Source organism: Nilaparvata lugens, chromosome 12, assembly GCF_014356525.2.
Source record: "Nilaparvata lugens isolate BPH chromosome 12, ASM1435652v1, whole genome shotgun sequence".
In the NCBI taxonomy this organism is placed as follows: domain Eukaryota; kingdom Metazoa; phylum Arthropoda; class Insecta; order Hemiptera; family Delphacidae; genus Nilaparvata; species Nilaparvata lugens.
The window spans coordinates 3,467,469-3,493,520 of record NC_052515.1 but is presented as its reverse complement, the minus strand read 5'-3'; the positions used below and the strand labels follow the sequence as shown (position 1 = coordinate 3,493,520).

At 33.2% G+C, this 26,052-nt stretch overlaps 2 protein-coding genes across 4 annotated transcripts in view; one reads left to right on the top strand and one right to left on the bottom strand.

Annotated features, from left to right (window-relative positions):
• The first annotated feature begins 78 nt into the window (after positions 1-78).
• Positions 79-23,774, top strand: LOC111059333 (calumenin). 3 transcript variants are annotated; one of them, XM_039438712.1, is made up of 8 exons: positions 79-526; positions 7,416-7,520; positions 9,462-9,589; positions 11,011-11,097; positions 13,643-13,749; positions 16,736-16,981; positions 18,701-18,816; positions 20,344-23,774. In XM_039438712.1, exons 2-8 carry the CDS (start codon positions 7,428-7,430, stop codon positions 20,530-20,532), a joined length of 966 nt encoding a protein of 321 aa, XP_039294646.1. In that variant the 5' UTR covers positions 79-526; positions 7,416-7,427; the 3' UTR covers positions 20,533-23,774. The 3 variants fall into 3 exon arrangements, with proteins under 3 accessions (XP_039294646.1, XP_039294645.1, XP_039294647.1); XM_039438711.1 differs by lacking the exon at positions 79-526 and adding an exon at positions 6,660-6,920; XM_039438713.1 differs by lacking the exons at positions 79-526; positions 7,416-7,520; positions 9,462-9,589; positions 11,011-11,097; positions 13,643-13,749 and adding an exon at positions 14,561-14,688.
• A 405-nt stretch (positions 23,775-24,179) lies between these two features.
• Positions 24,180-26,052, bottom strand: part of LOC111059332 (nose resistant to fluoxetine protein 6) — a 43,978-nt gene continuing 42,105 nt past the window's right edge. Inside the window, exon 15 of the mRNA XM_039439424.1 lies at positions 24,180-25,923. Coding sequence (XP_039295358.1) covers positions 25,802-25,923 — 122 coding nt within the window. The 3' untranslated portion in view covers positions 24,180-25,801. The remainder of the gene's footprint in view (positions 25,924-26,052) is intronic.

Below are 26,052 nucleotides of genomic sequence, written 5' to 3'. Positions count from 1 at the left end.
AAAGTTATAAGATTTGAACATCCCGGGTTTTGAGAATAGTACAAATTTTATCCGCTAGGTAGTGTGGACGTACTTTTCCTGTTTTCTGCTTTCAGGGTCACAAAGCCGCCGACACACGACTACAGCTGTTTAGTGTTTAGCTGTTTGCATTTTTGTAATCTTACAGCTTTTCAAACTTTTTATATCTGTATTTTCCAATATATAGGCACACATACATGTTTTCTGACATCCGTTTCTCGGATCTACTGTGTAGTCTATGTTGTGATTATCAGAGCATTTTCAATAGCCAAAGTTGTAGAAATACCGCATAGCAGAAAAGCAGAGTGGATTTGGTGATGTGAAAAATTCCTTCTAAAAGCCGGTTTGTTTTGTCGTTTGTTCCAATTCCCCACACGTATTTAAAACTGTTATTAGTTTTTGAACAATCAAATACTTTTTAGGAATTATTTGAAACATCGATGTGCTTTTAGTTTAGTATTTTTTCTTCTGTCTAGAGAACGAATATCTTCACACACTTCAACAACATGTAAGTTGGGTCACTAACCTCATTACAAATCTAATTTATTACTGGAACACGATATGAATGCATGCTTAGATGGATTAATGACTTCCTTTGATCCACTTGATCTTATCATATCATTACAGTCGTCTGTTCCTTGTGAAAAATATTATCTGATGACTTTCCATAATAAAGCAGCCGCCTATTTTTGTGATGTGTCTAACTAAAAAACTGGTGCATCCATAAAATCATTATTATGAGCTTATCGATATTATCTTGAACTTTCTCATCATTGGGTATTTTTTTGTTCCACAGTTGAATCAATATATTGACAGTATTAACGTTTTGCTGAGAAAATAAGTAAAACTTAAAATTCATTATTTATTACTGCTTGATTTTCAAAACAAATTGAAGTTAGATTACTGTGCATTCCTGACTGCTCTATTCCAAATTGTAAAATTACGGCGTGTTTGGTTGACTTGAATTGTAAGTTAGGACACCAGTAAACATCAGTAGTGAGATCAGCGGTGTCTCGACTGGTGTCCTGAGAAAGACACCAGTAGTGAGACCAAAGGTGTCTAGACTGGTATCCTGAGTAAGACACCAGCCAGACACCAAAAGGTGGTGCCCCTAGTGTGATAAATTCAATTAGAACTAATGTTTCCCACGACTCGTGGCTCAGACACTTGGTGTCCCAGCCTGATAACCTGAATGTAATATTCTTCTTCTTCTCAGCATTTTCCCTCTGAGATGGGGTCGGCGTTTCGGGGGAGTCGCTTCCAGGAGTCTCGGTCATGGGCTTCGTTTGGTGTTAGTCCCTTCTCTGCAAGATCTTGGGATATACAATTTTTCCCATTTCTTCCTAGGTCTTCCCCTCTTCCTAGTGCCTTCGACATCTAATTGGTCGATGTTAGCTCCCACATAGCCTAATCATTCTCCCTTCTCTCCACATGCCCTTGGATACCACTGCAGTCTTACTAATACAGATAACCTGAATGTAATATAAGACTATAACTAAATCAAGTAAATAATTATTTGTAATTAATCAAAACAAATACATTGATTGATCGATTCTTTATTTATGTAGATTACAATATATACTGGCTTTTACACTTATATACAATACAGCAAAATTATAGATGAATTTACATAATATAGACTAAGAAAATGATTTTTGAACTGCATATGATATGAAAAAACCAATTGGTAATAGCTATAGATAATATTGTTATGCATCTACATAAATTGGCGGAGCTTTGGACATATCAATGTCCATTCTTTGGAAAGAATATTCAAAATATCCATCCCACTTAACTCTCTACCAAAAACATCAGAGAAAACAAACGGTAGTACAGGACCTAGTTAAAAAGGGGATTAACTTGAGTTTAAATATTTTTCTTATGATATTATAATATCAGAAATATATTTTACCTATAAAATAATCATATTTATCATAATCATCATTATTTTTCCTAATAGAAGATTCTATGCAGGAAACACTTGGATAAATAATTATTGAAATCGTTATTCTATGGTGTTTATAAAAAAATTCACAGCAGGCTCGCATACATATTTTTCTAAGATTGAACAAAGTAATAATGTTTGCTCTAGTACACTAAGAACATTCAACAACTTTTTTGCAGGTGCTATTGTTGGTTTCTTGCATGCCTTATCACATGAATTTCATTTTTATAGTTGCTCTCAATAATGATTCTAATGACTACATTCACATTACTCGATTCAAGCTCTTTCATGCGCATTCAATGCTCTAAAGCTCTACATCATGATAATGGCTACATTCACATTACTCGATTCAAGCTCTTTCATGTGCATTCAATGCTCTAAAGCTCTACATCATGATAAAGCTCATGATTAGAGCTCTTCATGTGCATACAAACGCTCTCCTTGTAGTGCAAACAATAGAAACAGTTTGAATTGTTTTTAGTCTTAAGCTGTTGGTTTCCCATATAGCAGTATCAGTCAACGTGTCTGGTATAGTGAAAATAGAATTCTCATGTGTTCTAATGGGACAATTCATACTCGCTCGGACGGACTGAGTGGGCATAGTCCCATTAGAAATCATGGGGATAATATCTTCTTGAATGAAAAAGACTAAGAAATTGTCAAAAACCACAGATTTATTGATACTTAGAAAGACCGGTTTCGGTTATTACACCATTGTCAATCTCTGATTTATCTGTGGTTTTTGACAATTTCTTAGTCTTTTTCATTCAATATGAAAAATTACCACAAATTCAACTTCTCAACTACACAAAAAGTGATAATATCTTCACTGTACCGGATACGTTAACTGATAAAGTAGGGTGGTAAACCAACTTTTTTATACTTGATCGAGTTACAGATACTGAATGTTTGTAGGGACTTGATAAAACACAAAAAGAGTTAAAAAAGAGATCTTCATTTTGTGAGTAAAATTATTTTGTCAGTCAATGTAGTAGTAATACATTAGAAGAGCACTGTATTGTGGTTCAGTGAAAGTGAGGGTGTTGACCACTATTAATATCCAGCTGGGTTACATGTTTCTTCCATAACCACCCTGTTTGGCACCACCCTCAAAATAGTGGGGTGAAAAATAGTCAGTTTGGAAAACAGCATCAAGTAGAGTAGTGAGGCTCAGTGGACTTTCCCAGTCCACATAAGTTAATTTGTCCTACATCAGTTAAGGTAATTTCATATTCGTCATTAATTTTACTAATCCTAGTTGATCAATTTATCAGTCAAGTTAGTAAAATATTTATTTTCCAAATCCATAGAATTATTCTCCAATATTTTTAATTTGATTGTATGGTAAATGTGTTGTGGTATTTCATTTCATTTATTCATAGACAATAGATACAATGCAGGTAAAAACAACAGGCATTCGCCTAAAACTGCTTAAACCTTAATTTGGAATACACAGTCTAGAGGTTATGTAAATAATAACTTAATTCACACACTATTTTGAGTCCAAAAAATGTATGTACTGCAATAATTTCTCCATAATTGAAAGGAAAGTACGTCGATGTTCTCAATGCCACTATTTTTGTTCAAAATTAATTAAATTTTTTCAAAATAAGTACCTAAATTAATTTTGAACAAATATAGTGGTATTGACATCATCAACGTCTTTTTCTTCCAATATTTTTACATTGTTGAGAAACGATTTGGCAACCGTGTGGTGGAGCTAGAAAAGGATAGCTCTAGCTTCTTCTAGTGATAGACAAGGATGGCAAAGCCAATGTTGATCAAATACTGTCATTATAACTTGGACCTCACTAAATCTACCTTTAACTCATTCAAACTGTTTAAATAATGATTTAGAAAAATTATCAGTCCAGCTAATATTGTATCATCTATAGTGAGGTCCACGTTATAATGGCAGTGGATAAAGATAGAAGAATAATGATGCTGATTCTCTGCATTAATTAATTATATTTCTACACTGTCAAAAACATAATTGGCATCGTTGTGGACGTAGAAAGGATAGTACCACCGGCTTTGTCAAATGATAGACAAGGATAGCAAAATCAAAGTTGATCAAATACTGTCATTATAACGTGGACCTCACTATAATAGAACTTAGCTTACTTTGCATCGTATGAGATAAAAATATTTGCTGATTTGGAATAAAATGCTGATTTGATATTTCAGGTTCAAAGAATCATCTCCGGAATAGTTTCCCACGCTTTTTAATCCATCAGATTTGAATGAAATGAACTGTCATTGTCATTCATTGAAATACATTTGAATTTTTTTTCTAACTGTATTTTTGTTTAAAACCACTTTTTTGGACTCAGGGGACCTTGAAACGTATAGAAATTTAGAAATTGGGGTACTTTAATTTTTTTCAGAAAGCAATACTTTCCTTACCTACGGTGATAGGGCAAGGAAAGTAATAATTTATTATATTTTATTCGTCAAGACAATCTATTTTTCAATGGATGAATAGTAAATTTTCATAATTGAGATTAAATACTATGTTAATTATATTTATAAATTGTTAGAAAGCGATCTGGCAACTTTGTGGAACTAGAAAAGGATAGCGCAATCTACACCAATGTTAATCAGATACTGTCATTATCAATTTTCATAATTGAGATTAAATATCATGTTAATTATATTTATAAATTGTTAGAAAACGATCTAGCAACTTTGAGGAGCTAGAAAAGGATAGAGCTATCTGCTTTGTTGAATGATAGACAAGGATAGCAACACCAATGTTAATCAGATACTGTCATTATAACCAGTGGACCTAAATGTTCTTCACCCATCAGAGCAGAAATCCATTGGAAACCCGGGCTTTGAATCCAAGTTGGGAGCGTTTGAAGTAAATTATCCCAACAGTTGCAGCTCTATTTCAGAATGAGTTTATGGTTGACTAAAAATAGAATAAGTAGTGTCGGAGTTTGAGCTCCTATACGCCGCCCCCGGTTGATAAATGCGATAACAGAAATGAATGAGTTTTGTCCGTTATGGAATGAATGTTTAAAGGAAATAGAATCTGCTATATATAAATGAAATGAGATGGAAGTATTCCATTTTTATAGACAAATATAGTTTGCTACTATACTTTACTGACTGAATAACTGCACTTAAATCCGATAGTGAGGTCCACGTTATAATGGCAGTGGAGAAAGATAGGAGAACAACGTTGCCGATCCTCACTGTCTTGTCAATGCTTTCTTGACTGTAGCTGATACAGGTTTATTAATGTAATATTAATTGTTCATTCTCGTTTAAAATAATCAATTATATTTTATTGAGCAAGTAGTTTTATTTTTCAATAATTTTATAATTAAGATGATGTATTTTGTTAATTAATTAATAATTTTACATTGTTTAAAGACGATCTGGCAACAGAGAAAGAGATAGCGCTATCCGCCTTGTTGAATGATAGACAAGGATAGCAATACTATTGCCCATCACTATAGCCTTATAGTGAGGTACAAATTATAATGACAGTATTAGATTAACATTGGTGTTGCTATCAGTTTTACGTGCACGATTTCAATCATGAAAATTCAAACATTGGAAAAATATAGATTCTCAACTAATAAAATAAAATAGATTATTTAAAACTAGAATAAACAGTTAATATTACATCAGATTTACCGGTATCAGCTATCCTATATAGAAGGCAGTGTGGCATGACAGAGAATCGGCAACCCTGTTTTCCTATCTTTCTCCACTTCTATTGTAACGTGAGCCTTAATTTCGTGCTTCCAATAAATGATTGCTATAAGATTAGAAAAGTTTTTTTTTCTTGACTTGATGGTGAAAATTTATTGAGAAACTTATTTTAAATTTTAGACTATACTCTATTGCCTTTTAAAAATTATTTAGCTCAGTAAATTAATAAAATATAAATTACTGATGATTTGGTTTCAATATACTGTACTAGCCGTCAGGCTCGCTTCGCTCGCCATATCCGTCTAGCCAGTCCGTCTGGACCCCGACTGGATCGTCCAAAAATGAGATCAGCGGTTTCGCTTCGCTCGCCTGCATGTATACCTCAGCGGAACCTCTGTACCGAATTTGAACGTATGATGTCAATTTGATCTCGAAAAACACCTGTTACTATATCGGCGTATCTTTGGTGGACAAAATTCTTCCACCTTAGCTAAACCTGTGTACTGAATTTTTTAAATATATTTCCATCAATTATTGAAAAAGGTGAGGAAACGCAGAAAAGTGAGAAAACGCTAATTTTGGCTAATTGGATAAATTGGTATTTAGGAGGTCCTGGATAGATGCATTTCAATCTTCAACTTGTTGCCAACCTAACAAAGTCAACTCAACTTAATGCCAACTTGACAAAAATTTTAATTTAATTACCAGAACAACTGTTTCGAAGAGGTACTCTCTCTAGATTACAGTTCTATATTAACATATGGACATTTCAATTATAATATTATTTTAAGATATTGGAATAAGAAGAATATACATGCTAAAAGAACTTTAAACCCTTAAAAACCACCCTTAGAGTTAAAATATTGCCGAAAGATTTCGTAGTGCGCCTCTAAAGGGCCAACTGAACATACCTACCAAATTTGAACGTTTTTGGTCTGGTAGATTTTTAGTTCTGCGAGTGAGTGAGTCAGTCAGTCAGTGAGTGAGTGCCATTTCGCTTTTATATATAGAGATTAGCCATATCAGCTGAGCTTCTATCAGTCGTTATTATTTATGAATCCTCAACATAAACATTCAGTACATATTACACAAAAATTCACTACAAGTCACAACATAACCGACAAAATTATTTTAATTTTCATTGTCATTTCTGAAGAATCTACCAAATAACTGCACTATTTGGATACAAAGTTTTGGTAGTTTCTATACTATAAGTTGTGAAATTTACAGATAATATTGCAGTATATCTAACACTAAACACGATAGTGCAGCGATGATTGATCTGAGAATGGTGAGCCCATATTATAAATATTTGATTTTATTATAGCATAGAAAAACAATAGCGTAAGTAGATATCCCGTGGTATAGGGAATTTATGTCGCAACTTTTACTGTTATCTCAAGCCGATTACTGTCGATTATTGTCAATTTTTACTGTTTTGTTGGGGTGATAGTGTATGAATGGCACAATTTGAGAGACTACTAGCGTCACATAGCTGCATAGGAAAGAACTATGTGAACTATCGGCTTGGGATAACAGTAAAACTTGCGACATAAACGCCCTATACCATGGGATATCTATGCTATCGTTTCTCTATGATTATAGTTAGATCCACGTTATAATGGCAATGGAGAAAGGTAGGAGGACAGCGTTTCCGTTTCTCTACCTTGCCACTGCCTTCTATAGAAAATAGCTGATACCAATATATCTGACTACCTGTTAAAGAATGATAAGAGTATATCTTACATAATTATTATTTATGAAAACTGTATTTATTTAATTACAGATTGACACCACCATGACGCAGTGGCTTATGACAGCTCTTCTTTTCTCTTCCATTGTAATGGGGGTTCCAAATCCACAAACGGATGATAAGAAACCTCTGGGAAAGGTAAGAAAATCAATTTTACTTGCATAAACTCTGGGATCAAAAAAAAAATCCCAATAATTCATAATTATTGTCCAGGTCCTGTAGCTTTGCCTATCGGCGGAGGGCTACTAGACTTCAATACTACCCGTTCAAAAACATCGAACCTTCTTGAAAATGTATCTTTACATAAGTAACAGATGCTATTTTGTATCTTCTCAAAAGCAACGTGTTGCATTCGAAAAGATACACAAGGAGCTTTAATGTATCTTTACATAAGCAACAGATGCTCTTTTGTATCTTCTCAAAAGCAACGTGTTGCATCCGAAAAGATATACAGGGAGCTTCAATGTATCTTTACATAAGCAACATAAATGCACTTTTGTATCTTAACAAAAGCAACGTGTTGCATCCGAAAAGATACGCAAGGAGCTTTAGTGTCGGTTTCCGAGCGCGGGATTCAGCTAAGTTCTATACTTTGAACAGCTGGAGACGGAAAATTGGCGTTCCAAAACGGGGCGTGGTCACAGTTTTTATGACAGTGTCGCAGCTTTTATTTTTTCATTCCTATAATTGGAAACGTTTTTCCTTGACAAAATTAAACATTCATAAATAATTCAAAATAGCTAAAACTTTACACTATTTTTTCTTTATTTTATTTTGTGTTCAATTTCTAGTTTTTCGAAATTAAATTCAAACGTGACTATGTCAATGACTGCGACTACGCCCCGTTTCGGAAAGCCAATTTTCTGACTACAGTTGTTTGAAGTCTAGAACTTAGCCAAATCCCGAGCTTGGAAACCGGCCCTTTATGTATCTATCCACAAGCAACAGATGCTCTATTGTATCTTATCAAAAACAACGTGTTGCATCCGAAAAGATACACTAGACTAGGAGCTTTTTGGAATTCTTCCCTTCTAGCATAACTCAGCCATTCGTTCAACATGCTTTTTCCATTGCTGGTGATATGCTGCAACTCTCTCATTCATAAAGAATCTCTGTGTGTATCAAATCAAATCAAATTCTTTCATTGCTGTAACATTTTTTCAAAAAGCATAACAAAGTCAAAACATATAAGTTATAACAGTCATAAGATCACAGATTATGTAACATAGGGTTATGTAACATCTTATACCTTATACCTTCTTCTTCATTCATTACCCACAATTGTGGGATCGATGGCGTCATTTTACAATAAAGGTCAAAAACAAAAAAACACTAATTTATCAAGATGGCAGCGATCAAGATAAAGCACACTTAGTTAACATCTAATGCCTTGTTCTTTAACCTACTGGCAAATTAGCATGATAGTATTTGAGACAGGTCATCGTTTAAAAATGTCTGTACATCATAATAAGCCCTGGCTTTCAAAACCCCGGTCACAACCCTCTCGAACTTGCTGGTATCCAACTGCTTCACTCCTGTTGAAGTAGCGGAGAGCTGCACTCCTGTAGCATACCCGCCGCGATCTCTGGAGGCGCACCCTGGGTATGTCAAACAGCACTCAATGCCTGGTGTTATGTTGATGTACATCAGACCGAGTCAACAGGTTTTGTTGATTCTTCTTGATATACATGAGGCAGAGAAGAAGGAAGTGGCTGACTACTGTTAGGACACCCAGCCTAACAAAAATGGGCTTGCAATGTGCATGATGTTCGCTTGCAGTTATAATCCTAGCAGCCCGTTTTTGCAAACGGTCTAGGGTACCTGAAGCGTGATGTTTTTGAATATCCGTGAATATTACCCCGCGAACCATACCTTGCCTATATGCTGTTTGAAAGTCACGGAGGCAAAACTACGGGACGTTTTCTGTACTTATTCATTTGTATTATTGCTGTTTTTGAAAACTGAATACTGTTTAAAAAGCTCTTCATTTTCAGTTGGTTTGTTAGTTGCTAAGGGACTTATGTACCATCTCAGTTTAACGAATAGTTTGATTCAATTCTGTATTGCTTTTTATTTTAGGACCACAGTGGTAATCAGCACTTTGATCATGGACACCATAACGCACAGTATGACCATGAGGCATTCCTGGGAGAGGAGGCAAAAACATTCGATCAGCTGACGCCTGAGGAAAGTCAGCGAAGATTAGGGTTAGTAACTAAATCTTTCAAAGTTCAATATTTATTTCTAAATGCAATAGAGGACTGATTAGCCGGACGATTATCTGCTGAGTGTTATAAACAAAATTAAATCCCCTGAAAATGAAAACCTAACCTATTCTTTATTTTAAACGGCTAATTTGTCCGCCGTGAAAGTGCAGTACAACATTTTAATAAATGAAAGATCTCAGTTACTGTACCTCAGTGGTTCTCAAACTTTTTACTTCAAGCCCCCCCTGCATAATTCAGCTGTAAGCCGGACCCCCTACATGTATAAGCATAGACTACTATACATGTTGTACATAAATGTATACTTACGTGTATATATATATATACCTACATATTTTACACTCAATATTTATTTTATTTAGTTGAGTTTTGCACATTATAATATTCCCAGTTTTGCACATTCTATGCATAACCCAATGTTGCAATAGTTTCAATCATAATAAAACAACAAATTCTATACAAGCAATTATAATTTATTCAGGTACTACAGGTACTATAGTACATATTTATTATTTTTATTTCTCATAGAAATTAACAATACAAAGAGCGTCAGTGTGAAGGATGAGCTTGTTTTTTCGCTCCGATAACGTTACTCTAAGTTCCTGGGTCACATCCAGTCTTGATCTATATTCTCTTTTCATGGCACCTAGAACAGAAAACCCAGTTTCTCACGGATAAATTGTAGCAAATGGAGTCTATATCTTCAATGCCTTTTTACTCAAAATTGGGTGTTCCTTTTGCACACCAATCCAGAAGGATGTAAGAGTATATTCTTCAAACTTCATTTTAAGCGCAAAGTCATCTTGGAGATCAATGAGGTTTTCTTTTTCTATCATGTTGAGGGAGCACTTATTGATTGAGAATTTGAATTTGACAATACGGTTGATATAAATATTTATATGTAAAATTACTCACGTGTAATTTTAAAAATAGAAAGGTTTCTTATCGTAATTATTTTAGAAGTAAATTTAAAACATTTTCCAACTTTGCGCCCCCCCTGAGCATTCGTCGCGCCCCCCTTGGGGGTCGCGCCCCACACTTTGAGAACCACCTTATAGAATTACACATCATGGTGTATATTTTAACTAGACTGTGGATGAAATATAACTGTAAACAAGTTATATTACAAACAATATTTTCAATATAATATATTATATACTGTAACCAGAAAGTAATATTTGTGTTGAATTAAAAGGCTGTCTATGTGTTGAATCAAAGTTAGTCCTAAGAATTCCTTTCAACACAATTTTCAGTCAATGTTCACAGAGCTTATGACTATTATCAACTATTTCTAATTTTAACTATCAACAGCTTGTGAGTTTTTGGAGGTTTTGAGTGGCTTTTCAATTTTAATTGCATCAATTACCTAATTGAATTAATGATTATTGAATTTCTTATTGCAGATTAATAGTGGATAAGATAGATTTCGACAAGGATGGATATGTAACTCTTGAAGAACTGAAAGACTGGATTAAAAAGACTCAGCGAAGGTGAGCAGATTTTTTATTTCTCACTATTTATGCTGGCCAGAATAGCCGAGACGCCTAAGGCGTTGCACCCTTCAGTCTGCTTGCGCTACCTGGTCGCGGGTTCGAATCCCGCCGATAGGCATGGACGTTTCGTCATCTCATCAAATTACCCTCGCACTTTCCATTGCCCATGCACAAGCTAAACGCTCATGCGGGCATCATCAGCAATAGAAACGTATACATTAGACTATTTATTTACTTTTTCTAGATAAACTTTTATTTGTAAGAAGATATAAACTTGTAAATCTTAACTCTACCTTAACTATTAATCATGATCAACATGGAAAATTTAGTTTTGCTTGCCACTCTGATATACTGTCCGATATGATAGTATTTATAAAATAAAATTTAAAATTCTAAAATTTTATAAAAATTGTACACGTGAAATTCTAACCTTATCTTGGACTTTGTCACTTATAAATTTGGAAGAAAAATAGCACAAGGACTACCTTATTATTTTATCTTTCAATGTTATTAAATGTTAATAAATCTATTCATGATTCTTTTGAGTTTTGAATGTCTTTCTATCTTTTGTATTATTTATGAAATTTGATTAAGCACTGGTATGTGCTCACAACTGAAAATTTCATTTTTTATTGTATTCTTCTTCATTAGTTTGCATTTAGAAGATTTAAATGTAGGCTGTATGACTTGTTTTTGGTTATCACCTGTATAATTGTTCACGAAATTATTCAATTCTTATCATTGTATTATTTATAAGAAGCATTACTATAATATTTATTATATAGGTATATATATTTTTTCATTTTCAGTATTGCTATAGGCTACTTCGTACTGTTTGCTTTATGAACTCACAGCTAGCGCACAAGTTTAACTTTGCTGGCTGTGCCAAATCATTTAGATCTATTATAATTTACATTTTTATTATGCATTTTGTATGTATCATTCATGTTTTGTAATTATGTAATTTTGGCGAAATAAACATTCTATTACATTAGTGTCATTGCATTGTAAATAAATAAATAAATAAATTAATTATGGGGCATAATGATTGTAATAAAAATTTTCTGGTTTTAGAGATTGATAATAAAATGATTAAATGATTTATGATAACATAAATAAATTAATTAATTATGGGGCATAATGATTGTAATAAAAATTTTCTGGTTTTAGAGATTGATAATAAAATGATTTGTGGTGTATTGAAAATTTATTGCATTCAGCATCAAGTTTATGATGTATCAACTTATCTAACATCACAAGTTCAACCATAGATAAACATAGGTAATTTGTCTATTCTTATTCTGTCGTTTAATATTATCATCACTTCAGCTTAAGTAGATTTTTTATTTTTTGCACTTTATCTTCTCATCACGTTTCTCCATCTACTGTTTCCGAATTTAGTTGAACTATTACAGCCATTGCATAGAGAGAAAGGGCCAGACCATTTTGAGAGTTTTCAGATTGCGTTTTTAGAGTTGGCAGGGCAGGAAGCTCTTCGATTAGCTGATTGTGTCGGCGTCTGGAAAAACGCTTCAATAAACGCGATGTAGAAATCTTATCTGCTATTGGAATAGCCTCTATTAATAATAATCTGAATTGATATAATCTTATTTTGAACTCTAGTAAATCAATAATCATCCCATTTATGACAAATGCAGAGTAGGAACCAAAATCTATATCCTAGGGTGGCATTGAATAATGAAATCTTAGCAACAAAAGAGAGTACAAAGTTTTTGGGATTATTAGTGGACTGTAATCTCACATGGGATAGTCATGTTTGCCATGTTATGAAAAAGATTTCCCCTGGTATTTATGCTCTAAGGCAGATGTCCAATGTTTCTAGTGTCCAGACATTGAAATCGGTACACCATGCAGTAATTCATGCATATTTGGCATATGGACTTTGTATCTATGGCAGTACAACCAAAAAAAAAAAAATTTGGACAAGATACTTAAGCAGCAAAAGAGAGCTATCAGAATAATCCTTAAGCTTGAAAGATGTGATTCAGTTCGATTGTTTTTCTCGCAGCTTGGGATTATGACAGTGTATGGGCAGTATATTATGATGTCATCATGTTTTTTAGAAAGACTAATACAGAAATAAGAAACCAGACTCACAGCTACTTTACCCGTTATGGCAGAATTGTTGAAAGACATAGATTAGACCTATTCGAGAGGAAAACCGTTTTCAGGGGAAGGTCATTTTTTTCAAAATTGCCAAACTATTTGAAAATTGTGGAAGATGTTAAAAGGTTTGGTATTGAGTTGAAGGAATATTTGGTAGGATTATCCCTGTATTCGTTACAGGAATTTTTATAATATCTTATGTGTATGACATTTGTTTGTGATTAGTATTTAGGCTGTATTCCTTAGTATTCTATGACACTATTCATATGTATTTTTACATGTTTATGAATAAAGATTTTTTCAATTTAATTTCAATTCAATTCAACGCTCAATATAATCTGGCCCGTACTGTTTGTGAAAATTTGTTTGTTATGCTTTTATTCAAGCTAATAACTTTGGCTGATTCTTTATATAGGTATATAACAGACGACGTGGAACGACAATGGAAAACGCACAACCCTGACAACAAAGAAAAAGTGACCTGGGAAGAATACAAGAAAATGCTCTACGGGTTCATGGATGGTGAGTTTATCATTTTAGTCCTCATACAATGCATTTCATATGCTGTTAAATATATTTTTCATTTGTTATAATTGAGCAGTGGTTTTAATGTTGCTCTGTTAAGACATGGATGCCGATGACCTGGAGACCACTGAGACAGGATCAGTTCTGTGTATTATGAATAATGTAATTCAATGTATAAATAAATAATAAATTGAATGAAAAAGTAAACGAGTGAAAAAAATATTTTCCTACAGTTACGTTGAAAAGTGGCCATTGCTGCACTGATTACAGAACGCAAAGAATCACTTTTCCGCTCTAGTGCGGCAATAGTATATTTCGCACCTAGGGCCGAAAATGAGATATTTCCGGCTCGAAATCGGTTTTTAAGTCCGAGGCCGTAGGCCGAGGACTAGAAAAGATTGAGAGCCGGAAATACATTTTTGCCCATGGTGCGAACGCTATTTTTCGCCACACCAAAAAAAACTTCCCAATATATAAGAAATTAAAAAATAAATAAAATTCAAACAGCCTATTTTGATAGTTTGAATCTTGGTTATGACAACTTTCACTGTCAATTAATTTCAATATTACTAATTAATGATTTACAATAGTGACAATATTTTTATAATATCTTATGTGTATGACATTTGTTTGTAATTAGTATTTAGGCTATTTTCCTTAGTATTCTATGACACTATTCATATGTATTTTTACATGTTTATGAATAAAGATTTTTTCAATTCAATTGCAATTCAATTCAACGATAATATAGTCTGGCCCGTACTGTTTGTGAAAATTTGTTTGTTACGCTTTTATTCAAGCTAATAACTTTGGCTGATTCTTTATATAGGTATATAACAGACGACGTGGAACGGCAATGGAAAACGCACAACCCTGACAACAAAGAAAAAGTGACCTGGGAAGAATACAAGAAAATGCTCTACGGGTTCATGGATGGTGAGTTTATCATTTTAGTCCTCAAACAATGCATTTCATTATGCTCTTAAATATATTTTTCATTTTTTATATTAAATAATATAATTGGGAAGCGGTTTGAATCAGTGGACGCGCTGATAAGCTATCGCTTAGATAAGCTGAGAATCAAGCGCCTGTTCGAAGGGTGAGCACTTGAGCCAACTCCTCTGCATATGATTCATGAGTTGAAGAATCGTTTCCCAAGGGTATGATAACATTGTATGCGTGTACGTGCTAGTTCACTTCAGATCATGGATGAGCTGAGGAACAAAATCTGGAAAGAGCCATTGAAACTGTGACTTGAACACAAATTCACTTGAACACATGTGACTTGAACATGTGACTTGAACACAAACACATTGAAACATGTGACTTGCATGTAGCTGCAACCAGCAAGTGCACGCGTTCAGTGTGAGTGTTCCTATTGCTCTTTCCACATTTTGTTTCTCATCTGCACGCTTGGTCATGCATAACCGAGCTTGCACTTGCACATATACGCATCCAATGTGATTTATACCCTTAACTGTAGGTCTACCCTTAATACTTTGGGTCTACTTCATCTCGCATTATTATCCGCCTAGTATCCCACAGACACACAAACCTAGAGCTCCGTGCATCACCCTCAGCAAAAAAATACTTGAATCGAATCAAATCTAATTTTTTAATGCCTTGAATAATGAGGTGGAAATGAGATTGCTGCTGCCTCATGCCTATAGTGAGGTCCACGTTATAATGGCAGTGGAGAAAGATAGAAGAACAACGTTGCCGTTCCTCTGTCGTGTCAAATGTTAGCTGATACAGCTATGTCGTGTCGATGGTAGCTGATACAGGTTTATTGATGTAATATTAACTGTTCATTCTCGTTTAAAATAATCAGTTATATTTTATTGTATTGTCAATGCCTTCTATAGACGGTAGCTGATACAGGTTTATTGATGTAATATTAACGGGTTCAAATCCCGGCCCGGGCAAGATATTTATCTCGGGCCACTCCCGTGTTGGACACGTTAAGCCGTCGGTCCCGGCTGCCTAAAAAGCAGTCGTTAGGTCATGTCAGAGGCCCTGAAATTGATCAGTTGCGACCTAAAAACTTTGACACCAGACCTGAGCCAGCCAGGTCACTCGATATTATTATTATTAACTGTTCATTCTCGTTTAAAATAATCAATTATATTTTATTGAGCAAGAAATTATATTTTTCAATAATTTCATAATACATTTTCATAATTAGGATATTCAAATTTTAATTTTAGATGTTTAATTTCTTGTTTAAAATAAACAATTATATTTGTGCATCAAGAACATATATTTTGCAATGATTGAATAATGAATTTTCATAATTAAGATTAAATACATTGTTAAAAGTCGATCTGGCAATAGAGCAAAGCGAGAAAGAGATAGCGCTATCTGCTTTGTTGATTGATAGACAAGGATAGAAATACAATTCCTAACCAAACACTGCCATTATAACGTGGACCTCACTATAGAACACACTATCGCCAAGTCGCTGGCCAAGTGGCTTGTAAGCTTGGCCTCGTTGGTCTTACCATGCACACTGCAATGTGACCATTTGTGGATGCTCGGCTGGCCACTCGCCTTCGCTCGACAAAAATCGGAGCGATGGCAAGCGAAGGCCAGTGAATGCGAGTACTGGCAAACCACCCATCCACACTTTTGCGCTCGTCGTCATTTGTACGAATTGGGCGATAGTGTGGATACGGCATTGGACTTAATAATATTATTGATGATAATGTGCTACTATAACCTGTTTTTCATCAGTGGATTCAATTAAATAAATAAATGTTTATTTCTCCAAAAAACTAAAACTACTACAGAAAATATTAGATAATTTACAATTACATAAAATAGTTAGTTTCAGAAAATTCTTATAATGTGTCCTCTACATGTTTAGTTTTTTCTGTGTGGAAATTGACCTACCCTACTCCACTATGGCCTACCATGTTCTAGAGTAGGTTTTGTTTGTTTGTTTAAACCAATATATTCTAAATGCTTTCTATTGTGTTTCAAGACATGGACGCCAATGAGCTGGAAAAAACGGAGACGGGAATGCTGTCCTATCAGCAGATGCAGAACCGCGACCGACGCCGGTGGGCGACTGCTGACCAAGATGGTGACGACGCCCTCAACAAGGTGGAGTTCCAGGCCTTCCTGCATCCCGAGGAGACGCCCTACATGCGCGACATTGTCGTCGTCGAAACCATGGAGGATATCGACAAAGACAAGGATGGAAAGCTGTCGTTGGAAGAGTATATTGGTGAGTAATTTACTTACTAGTGAGGTTCAAAGTCAGCACAACGCAGATACCTCTATATTCAAATTTTCTAAATTCATTCATTTATTTTGCCATAAAATAATACAGATTGATAAAATAAATATTCTAACTTACAAAATGGCACTACCAGCAAAGAACAACTTGTGCGCCGGCAGTGAGTTTAAACAACTAGGTAAAACAAACATGTCAATAGAAAGAAAATGAAGCTTATTCAAACCACTGAAATAAATAAAATTACGGAAACTAGGTCACATCTCAATCTTTTCAAACGATAAGACATTTAACAAAATTACAATCAAATGGCAAATTCAAAAAGACAAATACAATGAAGCTTTGGCAAATAATTTATAACACAAGATTGAAACTCGAGATAAATTAAAATGAACATTTATCTTAATCCAATCCAGTATAAGATTCATTATTGATTTTGTAATGATTCTATTAATAATGAATTCAGTTGGGACTTTATTTATAAACAAGTAACACTGATATTCAGACTTACGTTCACAAATACAGTAGACTCCGGTTACAACGCGGTTGAAGGGACCATCTCTTCACAATCTGCTTCAAAATCATGAACACCACTGTCAGTCTACTGACAATGTCCAGTTCACAAAGTCTTTTCAGTGCAGTTACAGAGAGGGAAAGAATAGGGGTGATTGACACCATACAAACTGGTTATAATAGGGGATTCCAAGAGGTGGGAGAGGCTCCTAACTATTCCATAAATAGCACTTTTGTCCAGTCACTGATGAATTGTTTAATAATAGTCTATTTTGTAGAATTTCACTCACTGAGAGCAACTATAAAGCTATGGGACATTATGTGGAAACAGCGCTATATCTGGAGATACACCGCGTTATAAAAGGATCCGAAATACACATCGTTATTTATTTATTTATTTATTTATAAGGTTAGCAAAAAAATACAAGAATCGGAAAAGAAAAACAGGCTATTGCCCAAAACTTCTTCAATTTCCTAATTTAGTTTTAAATTGTCCAAATATTATAGGTTATGTCCATTCAAATTTCTACACCAAATCACATCAAAATCAAATTAAATCAAATTATACGGGATATTGGCTGGTCCTGTCTTGTAATAACCGGATTCGCGCTCTAACCGAGTCCACTGTAAAACCCGGGCTGACAAATAATTATTGTATAGTAGCGCTCATCGAATTTTCATCTAGCCGTGTTGTCAATATTTGCAGTAGAAGAAGTCTTCGGGGTGATTTGCAGCATTTAATTGAGATTTTTGTTTAATAATAATTAAATATATAAAATCTATAATTTCCTTGTTCTTGTTCTTCTTCTTCTCCTTTTACTTCTTTTGTCTTCTTCTTAATTTCAAGTGAATTGAAATTCTCGATGTTAGCATAGGCCAATAATTGAAATGGAGTGAGCCGTGGTCTAGTGGATAGAGTGCTTGCGTAGCAGCATAGAGATCCCGGGTTCAAACCCACTCATTACCAAAAGTTTTTTAACCAGATCACTCCCGTGTTATCGGATGGGCAAGTTAACTGTCGATCCCGGCTGAAGTATGACAGTCGTAAGGCCCATTGACGGCTTGAATTATATATTCAGGCGGTGGGACCATCCCGCAAGGGACTCCCCACCAAAAAAAGCCATACGAATTTACTTTTTTATTGAAATGGTTGTTTTGTAAATTGTATTGAATGGAGGTGTTTTGACTGATTTGCAGGGGACATGTTTCACAGTGCAGATGGAGAGGCGGAACCAGAGTGGGTGCAGAATGAGAAAGAGCAGTTCAAGACCTATCGAGACAAGGACGGAGATGGTTTCATGAACATGGAAGAGGTCTGTACAATTAGAATGCTATTTATTGATTGAAAAAACTAATTATAATTCATTGGAAATTAAGGATAAATTGCATAGATTGCCAAGGAAGATGCGAGCTCTCTAATCTAAAGATTTCTGATAAAAAATTTTGATTTATTGTAAATAAATGAGAAATTGTAATAGTTATTTGTGCAACTAGTGCGCAAAGTGACAGTTTGCTGCACCGAAAGAAACGTTTACGCCCGAGCCGTAGGCGAGGGCGGAATGGCTTCTTGAGTGCAGCAGAGTAACTTTGCGCACGTATTTCACATAAGTTTTTTCCTACAGTTACCATTGAATATGAAAAGTGGGTAATTATGGGTAAAATTGCCTGAAATGCATCAAATGTAAATCTGTGTAATTTTATTATTAATAAATAAAATAGAATGTAGTATGTGTGTTTGAATGGCGGCTGTGTGGTGTGTGGGTGGTGGCTGTCATCCACCAGATTAAGAATTCTATAACGTGCACCACCACACTATAGTTACCAACTTAATTTTGATTTTGCTGCACTGGTGCTCCATATAACCCACCAACTATTTTGCGTTGCCATGTTGCAAATCTGGAGTGCAGGAAAAATTTTTCCCGCACTAGAGCGGAAAAGTGATTCTTTGCGTTCTGTAATCAGTGCAGCAATGGCCACTTTTCAACGTAACTGTAGGAAAAACATATTGCAAAGGAAGGGAAGAAAAGATAGCTTAAGAAGATAATTCCATGGTATAGGGCGTTAATGTTGAAAATTTCACTGTTAACTCAAGCCGATAGTCCTAGTAGTTGTTTTTGGTGAAGCTATGTGACGCTGGCAGTCTCTCATACTGTCTTCTTTAAACTCTCACACGACCAAAACAGTAATAATAGAAAGTGGTCGACAGTAATCGCCTTGAGTTAACAACAAAATATCGGCTTGAAATTGAGAACATAAAACCCTATACCACGGGATATCGTCACAGAGAAACAATAGCGTAAGTAGATATCCCATGGTATAGGGCGTTTATGTCGCAACTTTTACTGTTATCTCAAGCCGATTACTGTCGATTATTGTAGATTTTAATTGTTTTGTTGGGGTAAGAGTGTATGAACGGAACAATATGAGAGACTACCAGCGTCATAAAGCTTCACAGGAAAGAACTACGTGGACTATCAGCTTGAGATAACAGTAAAAGTTGCAACATAAACGCCCTATACCATGGGATATCTACTTATGCTATTGTTTCTCTATGATATCGTTATCTCTTCTCTGTGCTTATATGCTGTAAAACTTATAATAAAACTTGTATTTTCATTGATATAAATATAATTTATTCTTTATTTCCTACAAGTACATAATAAAAATAGTGATAGAGAGAGGAAAAATAAGGTTACCTAGTGCTATTCCTCTCCCTAATTCATATGAGTTTTCAGACATAGTCCGAAAGGTCAAGTCTTGTAGTTCTTCACTTCACAACATTTTCAGTTCAACGAAGCCATTATCTTCCAAATTAATTGTTGTTTTTGGTTGTGTTTTAGGTGAAAAGCTGGATAATTCCACCGGACTTTGATCACGCCGAGGCTGAGGCGCGGCACTTGATCTACGAGAGTGACGAGGACGCCGATGGCAAACTTACCAAAGAAGAAGTGCTCAGTAAGTACGACATTTTTGTCGGATCGCAGGCCACCGACTTTGGCGAGGCCTTAGCCAGGCACGACGAGTTCTGATCGAATTCAGATCACGATTCAAAATTCGGATTTTCAAAGTGGTCTACTTCAAAAGTTTGAAAATCTGAGTTTGGATTTTCAACTACAACGAAAATCCACAATCTGACAATCGTCGCCAAGGTTTGTTCATGAACGAGGTTTCAAAAATCGTCAAAGTTTCAAAAAGTTGACAAAAATGATCAGAAGAAGAGATGTACAGTGAAAAGAGATGGGAATAGATTTACAATCTTACAATCTGATAATCGCCTTCAAGGTATCTTCAAAAACGAGGTTTCAAAAATCGTCGAAAGGTTCAAAAAGTAGATAAAAAAAACTATCGAAGGAAGAATGTACAGTGAAAAGAGATAGGAATAGATCTACAATCTTACAATCTGATAATCGCCTTCAAGGTATTTTCAAAAACGAGGTATCTACAAAAACTCCAAGGTATCTTTCAAAAATCTTCATTGGTTCAAAAACTAGAAAGAAAACTATCGAGAGAAGAGATAAGGTGTACAGTAAAAAGAGACACTAATAGGTCACAATCTTACAAATAGAATGATTGAGTGAATTTGATGATGAAAAAGAGAGAAAAAAGTAGATTATTCACGTACAAATAGAATAATCTAGTGAATTTGATAATGAGAAAGGCATGAAAGCAGAATAATTGTTTAGTTTGGAAGAGAAAATATGTTCCAAGGCTTGTTTAATCGTAGAAAAAACACTGAAATGTTTTGGGAGTTGAGTGACGAAAGGGTGTAAACTTAGTAGGTAGTCCAGTAAAAATACAATGATCAAGTAAATGATTTGTAAGACAAGAGAATGGAGTAAAATAATTTTTCTTTAGGGCTACTTTTAATATTAATTAAAATATAAATCTCAGAATCCTTTTAAATTATTTTGTCACAACAGGCTTCGATCATTAATGCCATTTAAAGACTTGAGATGTCCGAAAGATGTTGTGACAAAATAATTTAAAAGGGTACTGAGATTTATATTTTTATTTAGAGTAAAAGAATTGTTTGAGATATGGTTTATAACAAGACAAAAAATGATCCAAAGTATAGTTTGAAAGTGCAGCTAAGAAAGGATAGGAAAAATTCTCATGTAGAAAAGAATCTTCAAGTAAAATAATGCAAGGTATATTAGATGATCATGACGGAAATTATTTATTGAATTTTGAGAGAATCGATATGCATGTGAGTAACAAGGATAAAATATAATATCACTGTGTGTAGGTATGAAAGATAAAGTACATGACGAGGAAGAAAATAAAGTGGGAGCAATGATCAGAAAGTGAAATGAGAGAAAATAAGGTTTTAAAGTAATTGGAATAACGTTGAAAATGAAACAAGACGAAGAACGATGATAACAAGAAAATATAAAGACGAAAGATTGATTGGAGATTGAAATACCATTGAAGGAAAAATAATTAGTGGAGATTACAATCTTGAAGAGTGGTGAAGAATGATTCGAAGTTGCTGAAAAACGCATAAATTGTACATATAATACTAATTCATTTGTATAATCTATATACTTTCTAAATCTTGATTTACTATAATATATTATTATGACTTCCAATACTTTTGTATATTAGTCTAACAATATTTATCAAATAATATTTTGAATGATGGTTGGCTAGGATACATTATCCTAAACACCTAGTGACTAATTTGATTAAACTCTACAGTTTTATTGAGTAAAATTTTTGATAATAAATATGAAATGAAACTCAATAATTTTATTGAATACAATTTTTTTCAATGAATAAATTACTTGTCAGAAATAGTATGATTAATGTAATGTGGTGATTTGATTTTATAAATAAAACTCTGATACTAACTCAGAACTGTTGTGTTTCTGTTTTCTGAAACTGCATGAATTGGGTTATGTTTATCATCAAATATGTTGTCAAATCTTATATTTGGCTTTATATACTCAAAACTAATTATTATCGGAGAAACTTGAAACTTGATAATAATTAATTATGAGTTAATGCACTATAAAATAGTATAAGTTGAGACACTCTTATAAGCATAACAACTATTTTATGATTGTGGATAAATAAAGTAGAATGTTGAAATAATTAAAATTAAATTTGATTAAGCATAACTAGTTGTTATGCTTATAAGAGTGTCTCAACTTATTTATACTATTTTTTAGTGCATTAACTCATAATTAATTATTATCAAGTTTCAAATATTGAACTTTTTTAACTACTCAGATCATAGCAGATCTACTTAATCACTGATTTAATATCAAATAAAAAAGCTGCTATTGTTTTTTCCAATAACAAACCAATGAATTTTATTACCAATTGGTTTTATTGGGCTCCAATATTTTTTACTCTCATAATAAGGTAGCTTTTACGAAGAAATTTATTATATTGGATTTAGATGTACATTGAGTGAATTGATAGTCGAATAAATCTATAAATTCCTTCAATTAAAATTGAAACTATATAAAGAGGATAAAATCTACTTAAGCGAAGAAATATTTATGAATCTCGTCATTTGATCTGCTTTATTCATTCATATTTTTTTTAAATTTACTACTATGTCTGTATTTTAACAAAAATATCAATCTCAAACGATAACAATTTTTTTCCTCAGGATAAGTATAATCTTAAGTGTTCAATGTCACTATAGATTATTTTTGAAGGAAAATTCAATATTTAAGAGATGTCATTAATATTTTTGACTTATTATTTTGTAAAAAAGAGAGAATTAGTATTTATTGAATTGAGCTACATTTAAAAGTGCTGCTTATAATTGTTAGGAATCTATGAATTTCAGTCTCAAAAATAAAGAATGATTCAACAGGCTTCTATCAAAATAACTTTATATTTATTAATTTGTTAGAAATTATCAAGCTACTTGTTTATTAATTATTAATTTAACTATATTAGGTGCTAGGTAGATAGATAATAATGGTTATTTTTATATATTACTGTTTTATGATGGCCAGTAATAGTACTAAAAATGATAACCGTGTGCTATGAAATAGATTCGAAAGTAAATAATTAGCAGCTAGTAACTTATTATCCATCTTGGTATTTTTATATTTTTTAAAAATTATCATATCTTTTGTACTTATTAACTTGATAAATGATATCGAGTTGAACTCAGATTATGCCATTCATTATGTGATAACAATCCCAATATTCAACTATTACTTTTATTAGTATTTTTTATGTATTGATAATTAATTTATACGCCATGTTCTGTAGTTTGTACTATGAATGATTAAATTTATTAAAAACATATTCTCATTTCATTTCATAATTCCTATTTCTGTGTTGGGCCCGCTTGCAAAAACGTCTATCAAATTTAACCGCCGTAAAAATGATGTCATCTAATGGAAGCAATACTCTGAATCGGTTGCATAAAAGCCTGTTGAATTTTAATCAAGATTAAATGCCTTGAGAACCAATCACAGAATGCTTTTACGAAAATAAATCTCCTCTGATTGGTTCTAGAGACATTTAACCACAATTAAAATTTAACAGGCTCTTGTGCAACCAGGAGAACCAATGAACAAGTCCGATTGTAATTCGATGATGTAATTTTACAGCGGTCACGGCATTTTTTATTGGAATGGAAAGGAGATATAAACATTTTTAATAAACCATCTTCTGGGGTAGAGGAATTCAAAAATGAAAAATGATATAGAGCTTTCTAGGAACATTTATTCTACTACATTTGAATTCAAATCAAATATGAAAGTATAAACAAAATAGAGAAAACTTATAAGGAAACCACTGAGGTCAGTGAAATGATAGGCTAGTGGAATGCAAAATTACTTTCCAGAATATTTTTCACATTTATACTTAGAATAAATACAGATAGAGATATAGAAATACATATAGAAACTTCCGTTTACATGAATAATAATATTTACTTTCTAGAATAATATTATTAACAACAACATTAAATATTGGGAACACTTTACAATAGTTTATGGTACAGTCACAGAGAAAAACTCTGAGTTCTAACGTCCTCATGGGTGTCAAGGTTTTTCTTGTGTCTGTACCATCTTATACCAAGTAGGCCTGGAATTGATAAAATAACTTGGAATTAATTTTGAGCAATCTCATAATATTAACTATTTTATTATTAGCTTACATTTGATCATAGAAAGATGATATAAATTGGTTTGTTCAGGTCGTTAATTGAACATTATTATATTATCTATTTCTATTAGTACGAGATAGATGAACCTATCTATAATAATACATTTATAAAAAACTTAGAATTGATTTTGAGCAATGCCATGATAATTATATATTATTTTATACAATATTGATCATAGAAAGATGATATAAATATTGAATTCAAGTTCATGTCATCGTTGATTTAGCATATCATCTCAATTTTTATTAGTACAATATTGAAAGGCTTAAATTGTATAGGCCTACACTACACTACCTAAATTATAGTGTATTATTTATTCACTTTCTTGTTTAGGGCGACTTCTGTATGTACATAAACATTGAAAGTTCAAGTAACCTTTCAAAAAGTATTATTTACTGTATTATTCCAATCGAGGATAGAATTAAATTAAAATTAATTCAAATAAATATTGAAATTTAATTCAAGCTCCAAGGTAACTTGAATTCTATATCATTTCCCCCCTTTCTGAAAGTAAAATTTTTAATATTAAAATATTATTAATAATTTGAAATTCAATGTATTCGAATACATATTGAAATCCAATTCTAGGTCACTTGAATTCTTTTTAATTATTCCCCTTCTCTGTAATACCTAGCCTAATTTCTTCCAATTAATTTTAAAAATTAATTCTACATACAACTTTCTCTTTATTTACAACACATTTTCATTTTTACAACGTTTTGAGCACCAATGTCAGTTGTTCTAGTGTCTCTCATTTATTTTCGACGGTAATTTATTTACACACTTTATCAAGAAATATTCTGATTCACAACAACTCTCACTTTTAATAATATCACTGTAAACGTATTGCACAGTTTTTATATCCCATAATATTAATTATTTTGATAAAAAAATAATTATATTACTGGGTTCATACAGCGAGGTGGAACTAAAGTTTCTTTTGATAAAAAAATAATTATATTCCTGGGTTCATACAGTGAGGTGGAACTAAAGTTTCTCTTAGTTCAATCTTTTAATAATTGATTATAATCAAATCATTAATTGATTCAATGTAATCAATTCAAAACGATTGCATCGTTGAATTGATGAATAATGAATGATTCACTCCGATTAAAGCACGATTGAATCGTTGAATTGATAAACCATGAATGATTCACTCAATTGGTGATATCAGTTTTATCCATAGCGTGGTTATCAATCCCAGTGGTCTCCTTTACTTCAGTCAATTCATTGCCATTCATGTTGACTTCTCCTTTCTTGGGAAGTTTGGCATCAGCATCTAAAATTGAAAAATATTGCTGTTAATAGAATAGAATAGAAAAGCTTTTATTTATTAATCAAGAAACACACATTACAAATTATAAATTACAACTAATGTAAGTATTTAGCCCTTGGTCGATGACCATCA